The 20,597-nt window shown below is 39.0% G+C and overlaps 1 protein-coding gene across 9 annotated transcripts in view; it reads right to left on the bottom strand.

The window, feature by feature from the left end:
- TULP4 (TUB like protein 4) overlaps positions 1-20,597 on the bottom strand; it is a 155,704-nt gene that overhangs the window by 22,654 nt on the left and 112,453 nt on the right. For 8 of the 9 annotated variants that reach the window (XM_082756607.1, XM_082756600.1, XM_082756602.1 and 5 more), the window contains 4 exons: positions 15,841-16,021; positions 13,157-13,291; positions 9,068-9,234; positions 8,238-8,273 (listed from right to left, as the gene is read on the bottom strand). In XM_082756607.1, the coding sequence (XP_082612733.1) occupies positions 8,238-8,273; positions 9,068-9,234; positions 13,157-13,291; positions 15,841-16,021 (519 nt within the window). The remainder of the gene's footprint in view (positions 1-8,237; positions 8,274-9,067; positions 9,235-13,156; positions 13,292-15,840; positions 16,022-20,597) is intronic. The other variant, XM_082756608.1, reaches the window with a different exon arrangement.

Below are 20,597 nucleotides of genomic sequence, written 5' to 3'. Positions count from 1 at the left end.
TTCAAGAGGGTTAGCTGCAGCCACGTCATCTCCTGCCTTCTGTGTTGCAAAACTCTTTACTTGCATATATACACATATCCTATGGAGTCTCAATCCCACAGCTGCTCTCTCTCCCTCTCCTTCTGTATATATATATAGTATAATATATATATAGTGAGAGGAAGAAACACTCACTCCATGAAGAATACTGTCCAGAGGGCTGTAACCGGTGAACTGCGAAAGGTTTACTCCTTCCTGTGAAGGGCTCCCTTCTTTTCACAACCCTTGACATCCAGAAATTTAAGTGAATATATTCTTTAGCTAATTATGAACTGTATTTACTGAAAGGTCAGGGTCTCTTTGGAATATCATAATGCGGCAAACAAGAATTAACTACGTAGAAGATAAAAGTCAAGGCACCATCAATAGTAACCTTTATCTACTCCTCTCCAGTAATATGGTACCCAGATACACGGTTTGGATTAGCCAAAAATTTACTAATTTAGTTTGGAGTTAGAAGTTACTAATCTAGTTAGAAGTTACTAATCTAGTTTACAAATTTAAATTGCTTAAAGATGAGAAATAAGCACAAGACTTTTTTTTTTTTTTTTCCTGTGAATGCTATAAACCAAAATGCAGTTGCACAGAATGACATTGATGCCTATCATCAAGATTAAGGACTGGATGACAACTTTTTCAGAAAAAAATATCTTCCCTGCTACGTCATCTTATCCTAGATTTAAATTTCAAAGTAAATATTGGTTTTAAAGTGGGAGGAATAAAGAGCTTCAGAGACAACGCCACAAACGGTTCTATGGGGGCAGAAACCTTCAGGCTGACTGATATGCAAATGGAAAGCAACAACATGTGAACATTGTGATTTTCACAGTAATTGCCAAAGGCATTTTGTAGTGGAGAACTTCAAAAGAATTGAGAAATCCTTCATGTACCATCAATAATTATTACATAGCTTGTCATAACCATTATTTGTGGGACAGAGCCTCGGATTTGATGAGTGATCACATAAAATGTCCCTACCGATGGGTATTTTCATTATTTGAGAGCGTGCTCAACCCTCCTACTGCTTGGCAGTAATGAGACAGTTCATGTTGCTTGCAAAACAAATATGATTGGAAAGGCACTGACAAAAGTTAGGTACCTGCCACTTATAGTGTACAACAGCCTGAGGAAGGCACTAGGAGACAGGCCCTGATTTCCTCAAGGACTGACTTCCAGCACGGGCAGAACTATCTGCCTGTTAGTTAGTGCTATCTGATAGTTAGGAACTATCTGATGGTTACTGTGGGAACCAAACCACATCCCTCTGGTCACACTGGATCAAGCAAAGCTTACCTATAAATGAGGTAAGGGAACAAACAAATGTGTGACTTAGCACAAAAACGTTTATTGCTTACATAGAGTTTAATGCCAGAAGAGATTATGAAGTCTAATATCCCAGCTATCATGAACCAATACACCATACCAACAGGCCTACCATGAAGTCTAGCATTTCAGCTACTATAACATAATATAATACACCAAGATAGCCCTCTTCTCATCCAGTTATCTGAAGCAAATGAAATCACGTCTCTCAGGTTAATGCAGCATGCAGGGAAGAGCAGAGATGCAGACATTATCAGTGCAAAAACCTGTGCAATCTTAAACATACTCCCAAGGAAAAATTTTTTTCAGTATCTTTGAAATGCTGCGTGGGACCTTTGGCAATAAAGCACTGTGGAGCTGAGGAACAGTTAGAAAGCCAGAAGCCAAAAGACATTGTCTCACTGTATGATTTCATCTCAATTTCCCAATAGGCAACCATAACTCACCCATCTTCTGACTTTTGAACACATGACTGCATTATTTAGGCATTTTTTATGTATGTGCATGCATTTTTATGTGAACAATATGTGCATGAGTGGGTGCATGTTTAAATAAACACACGCACAGAGAATCATAGAATGGCCTGGACTGGAAGGGACTTTACAGATCATGTAGTTTCAACCCCCATGCCATGGGCAGGGACATTTCCACCAGACCAGGATGCCCAAAGCCCCATCCAGCCTGGCCTTGAGCACCTCCAGGGATGGGGCATCCACAGCTTCTCTGGGCAGCCTGTGCTAGTGCCTCACCACCCTATGAGTGAAGAATTTCCTCCTAATATCTAATCTAAATCTCCTCTCTTTTAGTTTAAAACTGCTCCCCCTTCTCCTATAATTAACTGTCCATGTAAAAAATCCCTCCACATCTTTTTTTATAAACCCCATTTAAGTACTGAAAGGCCACAGTGAGGTCTTCTTGGAGCCTTCTCTTCTTCAGGCTGAACATCCCCAGCTCTCTCAGCCTTTCTGCACAGGAGAGCTGCTCCAGCACTCTGATTGTCTTTGTAGCTCTCCTCTGGGTCTGCTCCAACAGCCCCACATCTTTCTGGTGCTGGGGGCCCCAGACCTGGATGCAGCACACCAGCACCAGGGCAGAGCAGAGGGGGACAATCCCCTCCCTCCACCTGCAGCCCACCCCTCTGTTGATGCAGCCCAGGATATGGTTGCCCTTCTGGGCTGCAAGCACACACTGCTGGCTCATGCCGAGCTTTCTGTCCACCAGAACCCCCAAGTCCTTCTCAGCAGGGCTGCTCTCAGTGAGTTCTTCTCCCAGTCTGTCCTCATGTCTGGGATTGCCCCGACCCAAGTGCAGCACCTTGCACTTGGACTTTCTGAACCTCATTAGGTTTATGTATGCCCACTTATTTAGCTTGCCCAGGTCCCTTTGGATGGTATCCATTCCTTCTGGTGTCATCTGCAAACCTGCTGAGGGTGCACCCAATCCCATTTTATGTGTGATAGATAAAAATATTAAACAGATAAAGATATAATACCTACAAGGGAAGAACCGTTTGTAAATCATGACATTTCCACTCTCCCATTTACATATTTAGTCTGCCCACATTCCTCACCTTTTAACCTTTATATACTCAGTCTCATCAAGTGGTGCTTGTAAAATACTGCTTTGCCTTTGTGTACTGATTCCCCAGGCAGGCCTTGCCTTCTTTTTCTATGGCATGGTCAGTGCCCCAGTATTCCTCAAGACTAATATCCAGCAGCACTTCATTTTCAGGGAAGATCTAGGACTTATGATGAGGTTCAGAGAAAATTAGCTCATGATTAAAGGCCTGGGGAAATAAAAGATCACCCAAATGCCAGATCTGACCTGACCTTTAAATGTACTGCTCCAATAATATTTCTCAATAACTAGGCTTCCCACTCTTTCCCTTGAAGGACATGGATATGAATCAATTACTACTGCAAATCATTATTAGCTGGCTTCAGCTAATAACTCCAAACTATGCAGAAGAAAAGCAATTGATCTGCCATGTCTGAAGCAAAAGTATTGTTCCTTATAAAGCATGCATTTATTTCCATTATTTCCAGTGGGTTTAAAAGTCAGATACGTCTACTCAATGCCATTCATCTGTCTCTCTTACAGGAGGAAACACAATTTATCTACTTGCCATCACTTGTATACAGTTCAGTCAAAGACAACACTGTTCAAGCTATTCCTTGCTTCATTCCTTCAGCTCAGAAATCCTGAGCTATGTGGCTCGTCTGATGCTTGCACTGGTTCCTTGACTACCAGAACTGGAAGTCCCACTGGTAATGAGATAAACAAAAACAGTATTCCAAGGCAGAAAGTCCAGCAGAGACTGGGATGTTTCTCAGGAGAAATGGTATCTACTGAATGGTACATACAAGTAAAAACCCTAATGGACACTGTCTGCTTTCTCTCACTGTACCTTGCTGTTGCGGAGATGCATGCTTTGCCTTTCTCCCTGCTTTTTTTCAGAGATACCAGAAGGTGCAACGGCTACAGTGCCCACCTGGCTCTTCTGAATTTTGTGTGCACATCTCTGCACTGCTGTAGAGTTCAAGGATAATTGTTGGAAAGTAATTTAGTATTTTCGTTCTTCTGTTACCCTTATTTACAGTGGGAATAATATTAACTAGCAAGAGAACTGATGGTGATAAAAGCAATAAAGACTATGACATGCTCAGAAATTACACTGCTATGGCCTTACATGATTTTTCATGCAGCAAACTCAGCAAACTCTTATTTGATTTGCAGGTGTTTCTTGTATCCTGTTTCTACAGTGAGTTTTGGTGTTGTTGTTTAGATTTCAATGTAACTATGAGATTCCATCCTAGCAGAATGAAGCTGTTCCTAACCAAGTATAGAAAGGCTGTATTTTGCAGTCCTGATCATGACCCATTCGTGTAGCAGTCAGAAATACTCTTATGGCCTATACAGAAAACATGAAGGTCTTTATTGATATCCCAAAGAATTGTTATGCTGGTTAGTTCTAAGCTGATGCTTTTGTTTTTCATCCTGAAACTCTTTTATTTCTGTAAATAAACTCTTTGAAACTTTGGTGTCATCCAACGACAACTAAATAGGATTAACTTCAGGCAATAGAAAATGAAAGACAATGTTAATTCAGAAGCAACAACCCTGAACACTGTATGTGAAATAGATGAAGACAAAGTAAGCAAGGTCAGCTCAGCTGGGTAACATAAAAGGCAGCCTCTTCTCTCAAAGTCCTTTTGATCTGAATTTAACCTAAAATTGCACCTTCCTTCTCAGGCCTTAGTAAAATGGATTTTACACAATTATCAGGTTTCTGCAGAAGCACACTGTCTTAAATCTAACTGTTCAGATGCCAGGACATTTCCAGCACAGGAGCAGTCCATGAAATGTCATGAGGGCTCCTGCTGACTGCAGCATGGTTAGAGCAAGTGGGTCTTCTCGAAGACTACCCAGACCTTCTCCCATAAAGATTTAGCCTTTGGTACAAAACTCTGGATTAGGGTTTAAAAGTACTACACTGAGAAAAATGTGACGACAGTTTTTCTGCATCATATCTTTTTGCCTGTACACCTGCTGATTCTGGAACTTGCTGAGCTCACCTCATTCTTATCTTTCTTCTTCTTTGCACTTTAAGTCTAATCTGTTCATACAGCAGTTACACAGCAGTATAAAATCATAAGCTAATGTAAATTTACTCTAGGATTATAAATGCATAGATGAGATCAGTATCAGGGTTTCTAAATCCACCATCTTCTTCCCCTGGTCCTCTTTGGGACACGCAAGAAAGAAAAATCATAAAAAAACAGAGAAGGAAGCTGAAATATAAGCAAAAAATGTGAATCATCAAACAGAATAACTTCACATGTTTGGTGAAGTCAGTAGATAGCTGAATTTTAAGTGGTCCTGCAGGAGACTCCTGAGTTTGAAGTCCAAATAGGAAGACATGAAATAGTTGTATCCACTGAGAAGTGAATTTTGTGACAGCGGGTATGGTTCATTGATATAATAAATAACCCTGTTTGCACATCAGATGAGAAATTCTCAAGTGACAGAACTCGATTGCGGCATTTCCAGGAAACAATTTTAGCAAGACTGACACAGTGTTGAATGAGGCCTATTACTATTATTCCCATCCCTGATTATTGCCAGGAAAAAGTTATGAGGATTTAACAAATAGCATAAACATTCTTCAAAAAAAAAAAAAGGAAAAAAAAAATTACAACCAGCAGGGCAGCCTGCAGTTTTAATAACAGTTTTAAATGCTGGGAAAGAAGGACCATGAAAAAAACTGTCAGATAAAACAACTGGGCACATTTTTAGTTCATCAGGTTGATGTTTCTACACACAGGGGTGAGAACAGTAAGTACTAAGATTTACAGAAATTGATAGTATATTTTGAATAGTTATCCGCTGATCAACAACCTTTAAGATATGCTCATTGATTAAGATAAATAATCAGTATTGACTCTTGGGAGTCACAACATGGACCTGTTTTTGATATAATTGCTTCTGGTAATATAAAAGTCTGGTGTGACTTTCTGAAGGGACTTCAGGAATTTTTTCATCATTCTTTCACAGTTCAAAGCAGTTTGACTCCGTGTAGCAGAAGTTCTTCATTTGCCCAGATTTTAGCAGTGCTTTTTCAGTTCATTGCACTATATTCTGCAAATACATTTTTTTCAGAATGTCAGGGCTGAAGCCCCAGTGCAGAGAACAAGAGACAGTTACAATATGCTAGCTCTATCATTCTGTTTATGAATATTATTTTTCAGTGTTCATTTGGATACTTCTAAACAAGTGCAATTTCCCTTCCTAGGGTTTTATAGTCAGCAAACTGGGTTTATGAACCGTAAAATCCTACACTGAAGGTGCTTAAGAGAGTTCATCAAATGATATGGAGGATGTCAAAAACATATTAAAGCTGGAGGAGAAGGTGGCATATAAAACACCTTTAAGGGAACCATGACAACAGTCATTGTCAGGATCAGTAAACTGCAGTACCCTAATCTATTCCACATTGGGGTTTGCAGTGACTTTATGCTACGTAACATTCCAGCCAAGTTGCATATAAATCACACATCAGCTTTAGATTGACTTTTGCTATAAACAATTCAATAACATTTCTTGTTTCCTGCAACACCCTACCAAGATATACAGGATAGGCAAACAGCAGAAACAGAGATAGCTGAGTATATTTTACTGATAAAAATTTCAGACATCTGCCTTATCAAAGGACTGGGACAGAGTACCACATAGTTTTGCACCAGTAATCCCCTATGTTCTACGTTTGTTGTTGCTTTACTTTCTTTGACCTTTATATTCAGAACAATGCTCATTTGGAATAAATGTGCTTTTCCAGTCACACATTTGCTTGCTTCAGAAGAAACAGTTCAAATAGAAGAGTCTGAGATGTGGAAATTCTTTTCTTCCATTTGTTTTCAATAACCAGTGATGAGTTTTATGAAATCCCATTACGAGGCTGACTGCCATATTATAGAAAACTAATGAATTTACTTTGATGAATTTGTCATCAGACATATCACTGGGACCACTGACTCACTGTCATCTTTGCGTATACATCTTTGGAACAGAGGTACAGAATAAGGGCAATTATTAGCAATATTTTTGCAACAGCAGTCTTTATCTGGTTCTGTTAGTAGACTGAACACTTTGCAATGTTTTAGCATATCTATTATTTAGGTGGTAATATTGTTAGACCAGCATTCAAATACATAGTAGCATAAAGTCCACACGAGCAGATACAGGTGTCTTTCTGAAAGACCCCCTCACTTCCTCCGGCAGCTCAGTAAATACGAATTTAAGTGCACTAAATAAAGAGAATAAACATTGACTAACAACATGAGAGGAATGGCTTTAATTTTGGGCAGGTTTATGCACACAGTTTTAAAATTAACATAAATATGTGAGTTTGATTGTTATTTTTAGCCTGTTTTCCTAAGGAAATGAGAGTCCGTGATTGTGATATTAATTGGTGGTTTCCATCTCCCTATCTTTCACTTCCATCCTTGTTTAGTAACCTCTGAAGCTGTAGGCTGTCATCAGAAGTCGAGAAAGAGAGGGAAATCTCCATGATAATAAAATACTGCTAAAATTTCAGTGAAAATTGTCAGCTGGAAAAGCAGAGGAGCTCTGGTTAATTATTTTTACTATGAGACATACTGCATTGTGGCGCAGTTACCTGTTCTGTATGACCTGTCAGTTTGTCCTATGAGTACTCATTTAATGGCAGAATAATTACCTCTCACACCAGCCACAATATGTGCTTATAAATAGAATGGAAAGGAGAAGAGCTGAAAAATATGAAATGAAGGGATGTTGGAAGAACTAGCGGAAATGAAAGCACTGAAGCAAAAGAGAATTTGAGGTTATTGGGAATACACTGGGGGAGAGAGCAGTAAGAGATGAGCCTGTACAGATGTACATCTTAAAGCAACCTGTCCCCATCCGTTCCACTGCTCAACCATCAACTTGATTTCACAGCTCAACACTGAAGTGTTATACCAGTGCAACAGCTAACATGGACATACTGTATCCTAGAACTAAAGTAACAGAATACAGCTTGTTTTTAACCTGGCCTGGGAATGAGCTGCACTGGTATAAATATGTTTTCTCCAGAAGTGATCCACTGAGAATAGGGCTGTGCTACTTTGCTTAAAGGGCTACATTTACAACAATAAAACTGTGTGCATGGGTAAGTCTTTTAGATACCTAAACCAGCATTAGGTATCTCCGCACATATTCAGGTTAGCTTTAGACAACATTATTTTATTTTATACACTATGGAACTAAAGATTTCTATCTAAATTAGAGCACTAGTACTAATAAGCACAGATTAATGCTAAATTTAAGTAAACACAAAAGCTCAGCAGCTGGTTTACTGTGTCATCCTTTTGTATCCATCTCAGATCACGGTACTGAAAAGGAAACAGTAATAGATGGTAGCATCATTAATCATAATTAAGTAAATATATCTAACATTTTTGCCACTTCTGGATTTCAAAGTTATTATAAATTATATTTCACTAGTAACAGTCAGGAAAAAAAAAAAAGAAATAAATTGTAGAACGATGTTCAGCTGTGTTCTGAAATATCAGTGGAAACTTATGAAGCATGTTGTGCTCCTGAGCAACACACGTGTTGACATTTGTTTGTTAAGTAACATGACCAAGGTTACAGTGAAAATCTGTACAGTAAGTGGGAGACAAGACTGCCTAATTCATCCTTCTCCATCTGATGCCATAACAGGTAAAATATTGCATCAGATCAACTGATTATACATTAGAAAATTATAGCACTAACAAAGAGAGAATAACCTTGTGGTACTGATACTGGACTTGGAATATTTTAGTCCAGTTCTTGGCACTGCTACAGCATTAAGCAAGTTATCTAGATTTTTGTCCTCGCCCATTTACCTGTGAAATAACTGAATTTCCCTTTTCTATCTTGTCCACTCATTGCCCGATGGTTTTAGGAAACAGAATGTTTCTTATTTCATATCGCACAACACCTAGCCTTAGAATCAGATGTACTCTTGAATATCTACTGTAATACAAATGATTATTTACAGTGTTTTTATATATATATTGTATTTATCAATTCACTAAGGACATTTTGCAATCCTTTTCATATTGCAGGTCTACACCTAAAAGCCAATGTGGAAAAATCAAGTCAGCAAAGCATTAAGAACTGACTTAAAAATACCTCCTACCTGCACAGGTGTCTCCAGAGTGTAGATATGTTCCCCGCGCACGTTGTAGAACTTGACAAGTGCGCTTTTCAACAGGGAGCCATTGCTAAGTTCAACAAGCTGACACTGCTTCTCCATCCCTGCTACTGCAAGTAGGTCTCCTTGCGTACACCACTGGACCACCACATCTGAAAGAGCAAAGATAATTTGCAGTAACCAATTATTAGAATCAATAGGAACAGTGTTTCCAGAGGCACAACAGTGATTTGAGAATCTAAATCATACTCTCAGAGGTTACTTAAAAACCTACATATTTTCATCAGAATAGTAGCAAATATAATGTATATGCAATTCTGAGAATGCCTCTTCCTTTTTATTTTGTGGATTGCAAAAAAAGTGTAAAAACCCACTAACTTCTCTATCTCTATAGTGAGTATAGAATGTAAATTAGCTGTTGTTCCTAAATATGTTAAGTACAAGAATTTATTTGTGATGTTAAAACTGGTGTGGAAGATATAATGTGTACAACCTTGGGCTAAATAAGTGAAATCAATTTAATGCCCAGATAAATAACCTCAGTGACTAAGGGAGCAGCAAAAACTATTTGTGTGGAGAGGCCTACAGTGCTAAAAAGCAGCATATGTGGCAATGCTTCATACCCCCACTCTTTGTGAATTTAACTTTTAATATAACCCAAGATTTGTAACATCAAACTTGAAAGACTTGGATTTTTGTCCTTAAATTCATATAGCCTCCAAGTCATAGCTTCTCATTTGACATGACTTCTGGAAAGCTACTCCTTTGTCTAGCAGAAGTTTGCCAGAAGCACACAGGGATTGCTTAGTCTCTCATACACATGGATATGAATATACATATCAGTTACTTCTCCTACAGGCACCTCATAATGAGGAACGCCCACAGCTTAATTTGGGGATGCTAATTTCAAACCGTTATATCCTCCAGCTCGTTGTCACACCTCAACAAGAGCACCAAAACAGTACTTTGTGTTTCTGCTTGTGTTTCAAAGGCAGATTTGCATGTGCAAGGAATACTGAGCTAGTCTTTAAACCTTTTTAATCTTAAACCAGAGGTGAAAGGCAGCTATTTTGTACTGAGACAAAGTGATGGTAAAGACAAAACTTTTGTGCTCTGGGATGCTCAATCTGCCAAGAACCTTTTGAAGACACTTGTGGGCGAGAAGCTGTCTTCAAATGAAGAAGCAGGAGAGAAATAAGAGTTGGCAGGAAGGATCTCAAAATTGTTTCAAGTTGTCAACTTGTCATTTTCAGGGACTTTTATGTGCAATTTAAAATGGTTTTGTATTATTTCAACTTTCTGATATTTCTCATGGGAATTATGCTTCTGTATGTATCAGAAGCAAGACATAGGTTTCTCAAGATAATTTTTTCAGAGCCAGGCATTGTATGCCTCTTTTTCTCTTGGTCGTCGGCCCTCTAAGTAATCTACAATGGGATTTAATCCATCTTTCTCAGAGTTTGATGATAGTTATTTTAGAAATCAGTGGGGCAAGCAGATCAACTCCACTTGTGATAATGAGCTTTACTACACTCGCTTAACTACCAAAGTGAAACAAGAACCTCATTTGGCTAGCTGTCTTCAAGTAAAACTTTCCATTGATCCCCATACCAAGAAAAAGAGGAGTGATTATTGTGTCCACCAATTTTCTTTCTTGCTCTCCAAACTCCTAGAGCAAGGCTGCTGCAATGGCAGAGAAGAACCAGATGTGGTCCACAGCATCCCCCTGGGACGGAGTGACTCCACAGCATGTTGCACCACCAACGGGGTTTTAGGCTTTTTAACCTTGAGATTAAAATAGCTCAGCTCATAACCAGGTCTCAGTGCAAGCGCAGAGATTAGAAATGAGGGGGAGATCTCATCTAGGGTACTGATCTGCAAATGAATCAGCGGATCACAGTCATCCCCCAAAGCTAGTTAGCCAACCATCACAGATGTGAATATTAACAAACCTTTAACAGAGAGCACTCCACATGTGCAACAGCTCTGCAGGTAGCAGTTGCAGCTAACTAGTACACCTAGTTGATGTATTTCAGTAGGTAGCTCTGAGAATCACTGAGTTAAAAAGTATGAAAAAAGAAAGCATACAGCTGAACAGTTCAGGACCACTGCTAGAATAGACAAAACTTCCAGGAGTGTTTAAGCTGGATGAAGCGAAGAAGTTGCATTTGGGTAATCAAATTCTCATCCAACAGCAAAAGCTTTCATACAACAATTTAATGTGAATATTGCCAGTCAAATGACAGCTATGCAAAGCTAGTAGAAGGTCAAAAATATATTGGTATTGCATGAAAGAGTTTTATAGTTGCCTGCTTTAAAAATACATTTAGTAGCCTACAACAGCCTATAAAGACAAGGGCATCTGCTACAGAGACCACAATGCAATACTTACACATTGCAGACAGAAACACGTGAATTGACTCACATACAACACTGAAGATCATTCACTCTTAGCTGAGCTCCAAGTGGCTGGAGAGGATGGAGGCCCTGTGCTGGGTGGGTTGCACATTCTTACATGTGATAATAACCAGCAAAATGACAGTTGCTTGACAACATTTTTGATAAGAAGGTACAGAAAATCTGTGTATCCATATATCAACTATATGTAAAATGCTTTTCATCATGCAGTGGTTAACTTCAAAACAAGACAGTGACATCCCAATCACCTTTCTCTCCCTCTGTCTCACACGTGCTGCCTATCCAACAAGATGTTGCACATTCTTCCTCTACTGATGTCAATGATGCAGTCAAGTTTACAGACCATAAAAATATTTCTACTGCAGCTTGTGCGCTAATATTTTGCTAGTGGAACGTGATGTAATTAAGGGACCTTTTTCCATTAGTGAAACAAGACAGACATCCTCGGCAAGTAGGATCCCTACAACTCTACACAGTGAGCAAGTTTCTCCTACTGCTTCCAGACAGAAGCACAGACTAGATGCCAACTCAAGACTACTTACCCGATTTACTATAATTCTACAGTGATGCTGGGCACACAGGTGGATATCACAAGAGCTTCTCTAAATGGGTTCCAATTTTCCCAGGCTTTAAGCAGCCCTTCTGGCTGAAGAAGTTTTCTGGATCATAGGGTTGCCTCATGAAGCTACTTTTTGCCAGCCACATGCTTCTTGTGTTGGGACAGATGGAAGCAGGAGTGGGGCAGAATTCTCAAAGGTGGTTTTTTACCTCCTAAGACTCCCCTGCACAGCTGATCACCCAAAAACTACTGTGCTGGAATTAGAATAACTTTTTAACAATACTGTACAATTACGGAAAAGCTAAGGGTTTGCTTTGACAGTTTAGATTTCCCTTTTTTTTTTGCATCTAATATAAAACTGATTTACTTGTAGAGACCAAAAAGAATCAATGGAGCCCATATTTATGTATTCACTTATGTGCCTTAGTGAATTAAAATTTCTCTGCAGGCAAAACACTATAAATTTTACTGAGGGTGCTGGCAAGGTAAGGGACTCTTTGATAGGTAAGAACAGTAAAGATTTCAATGTAAATTAAAGATTTGACATGGAATGCTGATTTTACAAACATTCACACATCACTTAGCAAGATGTTATAGTAATAATCAGTGGAATTTTCCTTCTTTCAGCATAACTTGCCTCTTTGTAATCGATAATTTCAGGAAGTTTCCAAAATTTGTAAGACATTCAAAAGAGTATTGTGATTCATACCTGGTTACTAAAAGCATGGGAAGAGACATTGTGAATTAAAAATATAAACAAAGTGTTATATAAGAGGACCATTCACACAAGCAAGCGTTAACTTAATAGCACAATCGGCTGAAAAAAGACAAACAGATCAATTTGCTCTAGAAAGCTCCCATAAAAACAAAATCTCAAAAATTTAAACATTTTTCCAAATACAAAAAGATCTATTAACCAAGCACTGCTCTTTCACCAGCAGGTGTCAGTGCTGATAACGGCAACACCAGCAGCTGAGCTCTGGGTGATAAGAGCTCCTGGGTTGAGAGATGAACAGAAAAACATAACCTATACACACATAATTAAAAGTGCAAGTAAAACAGAGAATAGAAGGGGGTGAGATGTCTGCCTTTTGTACCTTTCAACCCTGAGCGGATGATAGTAGGAGAGAGGTCATCGTAATTGTTCATTAAACTGATGTCTCCAGATGTGAAGCTGACGGTCAGTAGTGGCTTGGTGTTCTGCACCGGGACTGGATATGCGGCTGGACCATCTGCAAAAACAAGGCTCAGGAGTGAGCGAAAAGTGAACCACTGAAGTAATTACATCCACGTTGAGAGACACTGTAATTAAGCTTGTCCTCATCAGGAATGGTTCCAAGCCTCAAACTCTACCTGCTTATTTCTGTAATGTCTGTAAGCAACAGCAAAGCAGGTGCAGCTAGTCAGTTTGTCTGTTTTTGTGAAACCCCAACATTTTTTTCTTTTTGCATTTTCACTACAGTAAATCCAAAGGGATTTATGGATCTTCTGTTACGCTGCATAAAGGTGGTTTTCTGTATTTTTTCATTGTGAGCTTCCCAAATTGAAAGCTGGTGCTTTGGAAGGTTTCCTTGGACCCAAAGTTGAAAGACAGCATAATAAACAGTGTAATCACTCTAAAAGCTACTTGTTACACAAATTTTCTGCTTGGGCAAGTGCTGGGGACTCCTGGAGTCACTAGAGAATTTGTAAGAGCTTCTAAGAGAACATACTGACCTTTCACAAATTACTGTATTTTAAATGTTAAGAGCTAGGCAGCAGCATAAAAAATTGCATGCCATCCTTCACAACAGGATCCAATGTGCTCAAAGGTGGAGATGAGCTCAAATGGAAAACTTCACTTTCCAAACTATTTCTATAAAGTCTCTGCTCCTCTGAGCTTACTTTTCAGCATTCACCAAAATTCATTTGTTCAAATACTTAATGACCAGTATCACCATCTGCAGCATTCACTATTTAACTCATTTTTTTTTTGACAAACTTTGACAGGAGATGCTGCTGGCCCCTGATAAAGTGCTCACAAGGCCTGACCAGCACCTTTTCAGTCATCAAAAATAGCACAGACACTTAAAAGTAATATTGCTTCCTGAACTTGCAAAAGAGATGATCAAAAACCACTTCAGAGAATGGTATCTAGTAATTAGCAGCTCCGTGTGTGTATATAGTTTGGTAAGAAAAAAACATCAAACTTGCAGTCCTTCCTACACTTCTGTGTGAGTCAAAGGCTTGTCACCTTTGAGAGGTTTATTCTGCATCTGCTCTAAAGAAAACACATCATGTTTGGGTAATCATTAAAAGTAGACTTGTAGGCTTCTAACGAGTACACCCACCCCCTGACTGACTCAGAAAAAGCTAGCACATTTGGATCGTTTAAGTTCTCATCTGTGTACTCTGCAACTTCACCATCCCCCAACTGGATTTTAAAAAAACAATAAAAAGACGATTTAATGTTGTTCCTTGTCTTGCATTAGAAGCTTGCTAGGAGACCTGGAAGTTTGTTTCTTTTATTCTAAGGTAACAAATCTCACCAGAAGTGAGACATGAAAGCCAAAACAAACCTCAGGCCAAAAGATGTTACATTTTCTTCAGATGATCAGACTCTATCAGTATTTATTAAATACGTATGTTTATTATATTGACATACACACAGGTGATTCTGGAAAAGATACATTTTTGGATTGAACCCAAATTAGACCTAAAACTGCAAGAGTTCTCAATTCAGTGGTTCAGATGTGAGATGCACATTCAGAATCATTCATAGCCATTACGTATTCAAATTTTCCATGATTCAGTACAATCACTGATATAATAGCCCTTAATTTAGTTCAGACATCATATACTGGAACACAGACACAGCTTACTTACATCTTACAGAATAATCAACAGCATTTACAAAAAGCATTATTACTATTACTTGGACTGAGAAGGACCGGGATGAAAGGAGTAATGACATATCCTACCCCACAAACCATGTACACCCAGTGGCCTGCTAGGTCTTTGCTATTTATGATTTCCAAATAATTTAAAATCAAAACATGTCACACAATGAGTTTTATACTTAGGGGTCATGAAGGATTTCTTACTGACTGCCAAACTGGCAATGTGCTCTGAGGTATGGGAATTAGTAACTGCAGATAGCTCAAGTTATCCTCTTTCTATCACATGTAGTTGAAGGAAATACTTTTATTTCCATTCTTCTCTGAGATTTATTGAGTGCTTTATGGCATGACTATCAAGAATGGGACTATAATTATGAGTATAAACTCTGCTTCACAGGATTCCTTTAAAGATGTAGCACCTTCTGCCGTGTCTAATATGGGTGTCTTTGCACACAAATTGATATAATAATGCATTCAGTTTTGTGACTGTCCTCTGACTACCTCCATACATATGAACCATTGAAATATATCATGTCTGCTTATCAGTGACACCTGATGTGCCCTTATCTAGTGTTTTTCACTTGCCCTCAATAAAAACTTAGAGTTCTGTGCTGTTACCTCATTTGCACAATTGGAGGCAAAGCAGCACAGATGAGGTATGACTCACAGCAAGTCATACAGCAGGGTTACTGGCAGAGCTGGGGATGAACCCACTCTCTCATACCACTATTCTGCTCCATCCCTGACTGTACCTCAACAGGAATGCACTGTCTTTCCACTTCTACCAGCTTAAAACCATGGCCATCCTGCTGTTACAGTACAACGTGACTTCTCCCTGGTGTTCAAGATGTCTTCATGACCACCAGCAAAGCCAAAGCAGAAAGATGTGCAAATAATCCTACCTTGCGGTGGGGAATAGTCATCGGAGTCTGTGTCGCTCTCGCTGCTGTCCTCCACCAGGAAGCTGGGGTAGTTCCAGGACATGCTAAGGATGCCATCTGACTCGTGAAGGAGCACGTGGGCCAGCATTCGGCCATGGCAGTCCATGACGATAACCTGACCATCAGCGGTGCCAAACAGAACCTGAAAATAACACAACAGCCCCCAGCCCCATCAGAGGTCAGTGACCGGACCCTCCTTTGAATGCATCTTGCAATTAACCTGCTATTCTGGAAATAAATTAAAACCACAGCAGTCAGGGGTTTGAACTGGTGCCATAATAGGACACTGCAACCCATCAAAGATGTACATGAATGAAGACTAAGCAGCAAAATCTAATTTGCTTGGATTGGGAAAAGCCAGAAGTCATTGGACTTCGCATCTCTTGTGCGTAGGCATTAAAAGCAGCTTCCGCTGACTCAGAGACAGCTGACATGGGAGAAAATTTGTGTCCAGTTAGTACCTGTGCAAAGGGTAGTGAGCGATGAGAATCTACAAACTGCCATAATTGTTTATTTTATTACATACCTCAAAAGAAAACATGCAGGCCTATTTGATGTTTCTTGCAAGAGAAGTTGACAGAGGAACAAAAAGTGACAGGACCTAAGAGGTAAACTCCTAAAATCTGTGAGCAAGTAATGTCTCACAGTGGGATTGATTTTGTTTACTTTAATATGAGCCATTACACTTTATTTGAACTTGGCCATTACTACCAGTAAAGCAAGCTGGTAGAAGGGCTATCACAGACTCTAAAGTATTCTTGGATTATACAGAAATTTCTAAAATCAGTGGCAGAAATTATGGTATGCTTCGGTTCTAACAAAATCAAAAGACACATCCGACAAAAGGAAATCCTAGCAGAGATTTCAAACAGCTCTTGAGAAACAGAAAGCTGAATAGAGGAGGACAGGTTATTCGATTGATGAGCAGAAAGAAGGTGGGAGAAATGTCTTCCAAAAACAGAGGCAAAGACAGTATGATCACTCAACTGGAAGTAGATTATTACAGCCTAGGAGGAAGGCAATATGTTACATGTTCGGGAAGAGTGAAGAAGAGCTTCCACCCACCATTTCAAATACAAAATGGATAAGGCAAGGTGTTTTTTTTCATGCCCTTAAACTGCTCTGTAGGCAATGTGTGCTGATTGAAGTCAGACTGACAGGAACCTACAATTTATCTTTTATGAATGTTTTCTGTCTTGAGGTTTTGAACAAGTTAAGATCCTGTATATTTGATGAATTTTAGAGAAACATCAGGAAATTAGGATTAATAAATCCACCAAATGATAAATGCATTAGCCAAGGCTGTTGCTGCTACCACAGAATTCACGGCAAATAAGTTTTAAATGAAAATTAAAGGCACTCATCAATTTGAAAACTAGCCAGCATTTAAAAGGAAGCTAAAAGGAAGGTCAAATCTTATACCTGCTCTTCAGTCTACTATGTATTTTGGTTTTACAGTAACATAACTTTAACATAACTTGATTTCTCTGTTGCCATGTTAAAGTGTACAAACTGAAGGGCAAATTGTCTATGCATTGGAAAGAAAATATCTGACGCACAGGTTTTATCATTTCTCTGTGAAGGGATGTGTGGATTTAAGATTCTAACAATTGCATACCCAGATCAAAAATTCATCTAGCCTTATATCTTATCTCTAACAGTGATCAAGTATTTGGAGAAGAATAAAAGAGCAGGATGCACCGAGCAAGCACCTTCCCTGCATACTCATGTAGCTTCAGATAAAAAATACAACCTCTTCTTTGTTTAAAGCCTGCTAACTGGTAATTTCACTGGGTAACCTTTACCTCGTAACGCTATGAGAAATACAGGATAATTTTCCCCTATCTATACTTACATAGAAAGCAACTGTCATTGTTGCTCTTTTGGAAATTTCAGAAAGGAAGTCTGGCTTCAAAGGTCTCGGACGAGAATAAGAAATACTATGTATTTTTCTACAGGTGGTGATCAAGAAACAGAAAGTTGTAAACCAGAGGAGGGATTCAATAAGAGGAACTCCAGTGAAGTTATTAACACCTTAAGGAAATCAATGAAGTCATTTCACATGAACACACACAACCAAAAAAAACAGCACCTGGCTTCCCTAACTGTAATCACTACATGATATGAATATCCTTATGTTAAATAGCTGCTGGGTTGAAACAGCAGGTGAAGTTTGTTATGAGCCTCAGACTTCTACTCTTAGCTATAAAAGTAAATTAGAATTATAATTAGAATAATTCACTTGGAAAGGACCTACAAAGGCCATCAAGTCCAACTACCTGATCACTCCAGGGCTAACCAAAAGTTAAAGCAGATTATTGAGGGCATCATTCAAATGCCTCTTAAGGACTGACAGTCATGGGGCATCAACCCCGCTAGGTAGCCTGTGCCATTGTTTGACAACCCTCACTGTAAGGAAATTTTCCTTTTCATCCAGTCTGAACCTCCTCTGCCCTAGCTGAATTTCATGCCTCTGATAGCTGCCCAGTGCTCCAGTGTATCTAGATCCTTCTACAAGCCCTCTTGCTCTGTGCACCACAAGCAACCAGTCACCAGCCAGATGTAGCCCCATTCACTAAGACCCGTTGAGCTCTACCACCAAGCCAGTTCATCACCCAGAGTAACATGAACCTGTTTATCTCACAGATAGGACTTTCCCTTCATGAGCCCATGTTGACTGTGCCCATGTAAGATCGAACATATGTAAGAACTCAAGCTCTACTCTACTCTTCTTCCATTTGCATCATACCATCTATTTTCAGCTGTTCAACTGCTTTTTCATCCATAATCAGCATATAACCACTTTCACTATCTACATTGAAAACTCTCTACAAAATAAACTCTACAAAGCCCAGATCCTACATGTTATCATTGCTAGATTCTCACACCACTTTTAACCAAGCCTATAGACTAGCTTTTTAGCAGTCTCCTATGAGTTTTCAGAAGTGCAAAATAGCTAGATAGAGGAGGCAAGACTTTCTGTTGTTTCCAAAAACATCAGTATAAGATTTCTGTCTCCTAAAATTCTGTAGAAACACTTTCTAATTGGGTAGGAATAAAATGTTGGGACTCATTACCCAAAGTTTTGTCTAATCTCAGTCTAAAGCTAATTCTTTTGAGTAGCACTGCCCCCAATTCATTTAAAATTATGAACTCATACTTTAATTTCTAACTCAGATCAGAACAGCTGCATGTGGGCATCTTAATTCTTGCACTGGGACCTACATGTAAGATAGCTCTTTAGCAACTTAGAAATGTCAGAGGGTACTTCTTATCTCTTCAGCCAGGCTATAGGTTTCAAGGAGCAGCTTTAAGTTTTCAGGTTATTGTAGCAATACAACCTTTTTGATGAAAGCATTTATCAGGCTGATAGCTCTGCTGGCTGAACTCCTGCTGAAGCTGTATAAATGTCTAATGGTGTTATCATCCATAACATTACCCAGGCTATAAATGCCATACTCAAGCTACGTATGTCAGATGAATAAAGCTCTCTTGACCTTCAGAAGAAAAGGTCAAGCCACAGGGTATACTTGAAAGATTCAATGGAAAAATTAAATGGCTGTATTTTAGCTGCCTACATTCATATTTTTCAGGTATTTACAGATCTATGAAGTCTGAGGGAATGATGGAAAAAGGTAATGAACAAGTCATACTGGTTTGTTAACTCTCAAATACACAAACTAAACAATAATAATAGTAATTAAAAAAAATATTCCAAGTACTTATTATGAAATGGTTCTTTGGCCCTTTGTTCTGTTCTTCTATTTTTCTCATCTCCCCTCCTTTCATACTGTTCATTATTTCAACTGTTATTACATGTATTACCACTTGCAGAATTGCGTTTGATGAATAATACAAAATCTGATAATAAAACACCTTAAATCACATATACATTTAAAGTGTGACTCAGTTACACAACACAAATACAGTTATTTCCTTGCAAAACGTATCAGACATAATGAGTCCTGTACTGTAGTGAAGCTGTGGCTGATTAAAGGTCATATGGATGCAGGAAACAAAAGAGGTACCATTTCAAGAGCAGTCTCCAATGGTGCCCTGACGCTGTATGCTTTGAAGGGAAAACTGACAGACAGCACTGGGATAATTCATATGACGTTTTCTAAGCATACCGACAGCTGAAAGCTGGGTTAAGTCCAGAGACACAGGTGTCTGGGTTCCTCATGAAACCCATGCCCGTGTTGATTTATATTTATTATAAAAAATCTGAATATCTGAAAAACACCCTTCTCTGAAATCTAGTGACCTCTTAGCCTGTGAGGTGACCTGTGATGAGTTTCATAAGCTAGTCTTGGTAAATAAAGAGGGGTTTCATCAGTTTTGAAACCATTACCCATGGAATTAACATTCAATACTGCAATCCCCTTAAAGGCCCAATATTTCAAAAAGTCTTCAGTTTGCAGCCTAAAATGCACAAATTCCTAAAAGACATGGTAATCAAAAGACGGGCTATTCCACTCTGAAGTTTTTTTTTTATGAAGAGATGAATATTAGAACAGCCAAGAAGCTAAATAATTCAGCCCTAGAGGAGCAACTCCAGCCTGTTTGGTGACTTTGCTGTGCATGTCTCTGTTGTGCTCAACTGCTGCTACTCCCATAAGATCTGTTGTGATGCTGCAATGCACCTGGATCAGATACAGTGTTGGTATAAATGGTTTGGCAGCACTGAAATGTATGGAGCTGTAGCACCGTAGCCAAAG

The sequence above is a fragment of the Aythya marila genome (assembly GCF_965140915.1).
Source record: "Aythya marila genome assembly, chromosome: 3".
In the NCBI taxonomy this organism is placed as follows: Eukaryota; Metazoa; Chordata; class Aves; order Anseriformes; family Anatidae; genus Aythya; species Aythya marila.
This window is presented reverse-complemented; position numbering and strand designations above follow the sequence as displayed.